The following is a 5,095-nucleotide window of genomic DNA, read 5'->3' as shown; positions in this document are numbered from 1 at the left end:
AGATGTGATCCATGTGCTGTGTGGGATGTAGCTTTGGAAACTTGGCTGGCATAGTAGAATATGGGAATATGGGTTATTGGTAGAAAAAAAGCATCTCAGTAGAGGAGGAAGAGGAGGTTTTGATATATTGTGTGTGTGCAGGAGCACTGTCTGTTGTCTGACTTTGAATAAATGTCATTCAGCCATAAGCTGAAATGTCACCATAGTGCAGGCCATACCTGATGACAATTCAGCATTTAATACAGAGCTACGATACTCACTAAAATTCTGCTGAACTGGGGAGACAAAAACACAGCCTGAGGTTATTTCAAATACATGGTCAGTTGGTTGACGGATTGAATTGTTGGTTGGCTATCAGTACTACAAGCAGTGCAGGCTCTGGATGTTCCTCAATGCATCTGAGCAGGTACAGCAGGGATACTTCCACACACATGGGGCTTTGCAAACACCATCACTGCTTGGGGAACATGCTGACATGAGCTGTCAGGAGCACAGTCCTTGCTTTGGGTCAGGGCCTGGCAAGCGCCTGTTCCCAGCATGTGCCTCTTGATGTACCAAGTAACCATAGTCACCCAAGTTCTGAAGAGTAAAACACCTCTGGAGTCTTGAGGCTTATTTGATGTTGAGACAAGAGAAGCCAAGGCATTCGCCACCAAATTGGGAAGGTTTCCAGGAAGAAAAAAGAAAGGTTCCACCTCACTATCTATCAAAGATCCCAATACTATAAACATCTCAAATCTCTTCAAAGGTTTGTTGAAACTGTCTGAAGTGAAAACCTACTGTATATTTGCCCTATGAAAAACATTTTATGGGTGCCTTTTCCTTTAGAGTTATGAGTGTGGTTGGGGAAAAAGGTCACCATCAGGTTCAGACTCATTTTCCACATGGGAGAGTCCCATCACACCAAAGCATCTGCTTCACTTCTGGATGTGCTGGTCTCTCTTCTGGCTTTCCTTCAGGAAGCTGAATCACTTCTATGTTTACAATAAAAGTGATTTTTTATCCAGTTGTTTTTCTTCAACAAACCTATTCAAAATATCCGATAAAATCTTCTGGAAAAGCCATGAGTCCCAAGATGGATGTCCAAATGGCTGCCAGGACCCAATGTTTTGTGGCCCGAAGGACAGGCTTTGTTTTGGAGCTCAGACTCAGGAACACAAGCCAGAGCCCTGATCTCTCCAGGCAATTACAGGATATAAAACGATACTCAAAAGCAGACTCCAGAGTGCCTCAGTAGCCTCCAAGAACACTCTGAGTGTAGGGAGAGCAGCAAAGGCAAAGCAGACATGAGGAAGCTACTGACACCAATGATCTTGACTCTGGCCCTGGCAGTGCACTGCTGCTGTGAGAAAGGTAAGGAAAGTGGACATCTTCCTTGAAAACACTGGGAGGCTGTACCATAGTAGTAAATCAGAGGGATTTGGGGATAGACAGCCTTATCTGCTACTGGGTTCTTTCTTCCGTTGGTCAAAAACATAAGCATTTCCATCTCTGAACTGCAGCAGAGAATTCCAACATTTTGACATACTGAAGCGTGAAACCAGTTTGGCAATTAGGTGAACTGGCAAAAGCATGCTGGGTCTTCAATTTTGGGTCATCAGGGTGAGTTGCAGGGCAGAGCTGTGTCAAGAACAGGAGACTTTATTCCTGCCAGCACTGAAGTGTTGTAAAATCGCAGAGATATGCACTGAGTCGAGTCTTCACCTGCTGAAAAATGTGGAATGGGGAGAATCTGGAGGGGAAAAAAAACACCTATTGATATTTAGAAAAAGAATGGGAGTTGTCCCATTGAATAAGAGCACATCACATTTGAAGAGGATTTAGGCATGGTGACATTATGATCAAGAGAGATCAATGCAGTGTTTAGCACAAGAGTTCATGGAGAGGGAAGGGTGGGAAGATGAGAAACAGCAAGTGTTTCTGCTGCAGGAAAAGAGAAGCCAAGTAGGAAGGGGCCCTGTTTGCCTGTATTATCTCATTCAGTGTTGAGTTTCTGCATCAAACGTGTCATGATTCAGTACTGGCAAATATATTTTATTTGATCTGTGTTTTTCTTCTGTCAGTCTCTTGCTCACTTTCTCACTGCTGAGTGTATCTCTGCTTTTTTTGTTAGTTGTTACTACGTTCCAGATTGTTTAACAGCCTTGGAGTAACTTCTAATTTTTATTTTTATTTTTGAAATCCAAGGAATGTATGCATTGCTTAAAAATAGAACTACAAACAACTCTTCTCACACAAAGTCTTTGTTTAAGCACAGTTTTGTTTAGCTTGTTGGTTGTTTTTTGTTGTTGTTTTTTGTGTTTTTTTTTTTGTCTCCACAGCTCTTTCTCTGCCTGTAAGCACACTCATGCCAAATACCTGATGAAATAGTGGGATAAAAAACTTGTGAACTTGTCCTGTGTGGGAAAACCAAGATGAAAAGGAGACCTACCATGTGTGTTAGAAGAAAATTTGTTTGGATGCTTGCAGGGGATATTAAGGATTAGGATTACAATTAGGACTGAAAACAGAAATACAGTGTGTGAAGAGTGTAGCAAAGTGTAGAGTTTATCCTAATTTTTGGCCCTAATTCTCTTTGTTGTCAATATCTTGCGATTTCTGGAAGGGAAATCTCTATCTCCAAAGATAGAAGAGACAGTCAGCTATCTAAAGGGGGGCTGTGAGAAAGAAGGGAACAGATTCATTAACAGGGTCTGTTGTGACTGGACAAGGGGAAATTGTTTCAAATTAAAAGAGGGGAGATTTAGATTGAATATAAGGAAGAAATTTTTTACAATAAGGATAATGAGGCACTGGCACAGATTGCCCAGAGAGGTGGTGGATGTCTCATCTTTAGAGACATCCAAGGTCAGCCTGGGAGGGCTCTGAGCACCCTGATCGAACTGTGGGTGTCCCTGTTCATTGCAGAGTAATTGGACCAAATGGCCTTTAAGGATCCCTTCCAACTCAAATAATAATATGATTCTATGATCTTCTGGTCCTGTCCAAATCTAGGGTTTTGCTGAAATGCTCCCTTCCCTCCTGCTGTCCCTGCTCTTAGCAAGGATGAGGAGGGAGGAAAAGGAAGGTCTGCCTCAAGTTTCCACTGTGCTGTATGGTTACTGTGTCATTTTTATCTTGTTATAAGAAAGATGAAATTAAATGCATCTGATCATAATAGGTGAATTTGGTGGTGGATAATTCTTTCCCTACGTTCTGGGTGTTGATAAAACCTTTTTTGGGAGGGACTGAACTTTTGGAAAAGGGAGAGAGCTGGATTTATTCAGTAAGCAGAGCAATTCACTTAGAGAGAGAAGCAGAAGAGCAGACAGCACAAGCAAGTTCCTGTCTATCTGTCTGTCTTGCAGATCCCAAAGAGCCCTCAGGATCTCCCAGTGCTGCCAGTGAGTATATTGCTGTGACCGATGCTTAGCTCCATTCTCCTATATCTTCTTCCTTTCTTCCCTTTGATGGGTTCAAGGGATGAACAAGAATCATATTGCATCTCCCTTTCATGAAACAGTGTGACGTAGGAGGAGCAGTGTGTCCAGCCTCTGTGCTCCTCCTGAGCTGGCCTCAGAAACCTCTCTGAAGAGGCTGCTATGCCCTCAGCCTCTTACAAGAGCAGAACCTGACTCAGGGCCTCCAAACAGTGGTCTTTGGATCTGTTGGTCAGACAGCCTAGTGCATAGGACAACAGAGAAGAAAGTTTTGTATCTGAAAGCAAGTACCTTCCTTGGCAGCTGCTGGGGGTTGCAGTCCCTCTTCTATTGGGTTGCCCATGCTGCAGGGAACTGCATACCTCGGAGTGTCCATAGGTATCATAGCAAGCTGATCCTGACAGAAATCTGCATGGAAAATCTCCCTTGTTCTTCCTTGTGTCTCCTTTTTCACACCTTGCAGGATGACATTCCTGTTGGTGAGCATGAAAGTTGTTTCTCTAGTGAGCCAATACAAACATTAACTGGGAAAGAGAAAAAAAAAACCAAAGCGTTCAGGGAAAGGCGGTGATTTCTGACAGGTTGTTATTTGGCCATTTCTGTGCAGTCAATATCCTGTACAAGGCTAGACCTAGGAGACAGAAAGAAGCCAAGACTCTGAAACTAACTGAGCTAGAGACACAGAGTGCCGTTCCCTTCATTTTCTACTTATTCATATTTTATTCTGTCATGACTTTGTCGACTGAGCATTTGCTGTGCACTAATATCATGATAGGGGAATCGAATTTAAGAGAGTCCTTTCTTCACGTAAATGTGCAGATTGGGGTGAGGGGGGAACCAAAGTGTATGGCTTTGAATGGAAAGTTGAGTGGGGAAAAATGGACTGGCAATTGGGATGAGCTGCAACAGTCTTCTGCTTGAGAAGACAGAGAACAATCACTTTTCAGAGGCTACGCTGGTCTCTGATTTGTACAGACCAGGGCCATGCATCTCTAATCTGCTGTGTTCTCTCTTGGTAGGCATCACAGTTAAAAAGGAAGTTGCCAATGCCTTTGTGAAGAGGCAGAAGAGATTCGACATGTATGAATGGTAAAATCACGTGAGCCAGGATGAGAAGCAGGATGAGACTCCAGATGACTTTTTGGAAGAGGGGGTGGGATGTGGCAAAGCAATTCTTTGCTGTACATCTACATATCATACCTAGAATTAAAAAGGCAGTAAGAACCTGCCATTGATAGATCAATTGTTCTTTTTTCCACAAATGCTCCTTCAGGAGTTCATTGCTGATCTTTGTTATGCCCTCCCACGGAGAAAGACAGCACTAGCTGGGGTCAGCAGGGTACAAGTTAGAAGCTGCACAAACCTGTGGAGACATTAGATCCAAATTCCAGCATAGTGAGTATCACAGATCCCTGACCATTGCCTCAACCTCCGTACAAAGGAGCTACAGCCCAGTTGCAGTGCAGTGGTGAGGCTAAATCTAAAACTGCACCCATTTGTGCATTATATCCATTTGTTCGAGGGTGGTGAGGGACTGGAACAGATTTCCCAGAGAAGATGTGGATGCCCCATTCCTGGAGGTGTACAAGGCCAGCTTGGATGGGGCTCAGGCAGACTGATATGGTGGGTGGCAGCCCTGCCTGAGGCACAGGGATTAGAGCTCAACAGTCTTAAGG

At 43.6% G+C, this 5,095-nt stretch overlaps 1 protein-coding gene across 1 annotated transcript in view; it reads left to right on the top strand.

The window, feature by feature from the left end:
- Positions 1–1,286: 1,286 nt before the first annotated feature.
- Positions 1,287–5,095, top strand: part of ART4 (ADP-ribosyltransferase 4 (inactive) (Dombrock blood group)) — a gene marked incomplete at both ends in the record, with an annotated part of 7,076 nt that continues 3,267 nt past the window's right edge. The window contains 2 exon segments of the mRNA XM_079532926.1: positions 1,287–1,353; positions 4,439–4,508. Of these exon segments, the coding sequence (XP_079389052.1) occupies positions 1,287–1,353; positions 4,439–4,508 (137 nt within the window).

Source organism: Tetrao urogallus (assembly GCF_951394365.1).
Source record: "Tetrao urogallus genome assembly, chromosome: 1".
In the NCBI taxonomy this organism is placed as follows: Eukaryota; Metazoa; Chordata; class Aves; order Galliformes; family Phasianidae; genus Tetrao; species Tetrao urogallus.
The sequence above is the reverse complement of the archived record's forward strand: the minus strand, read 5'-3'. Positions and strand labels throughout refer to the sequence as shown.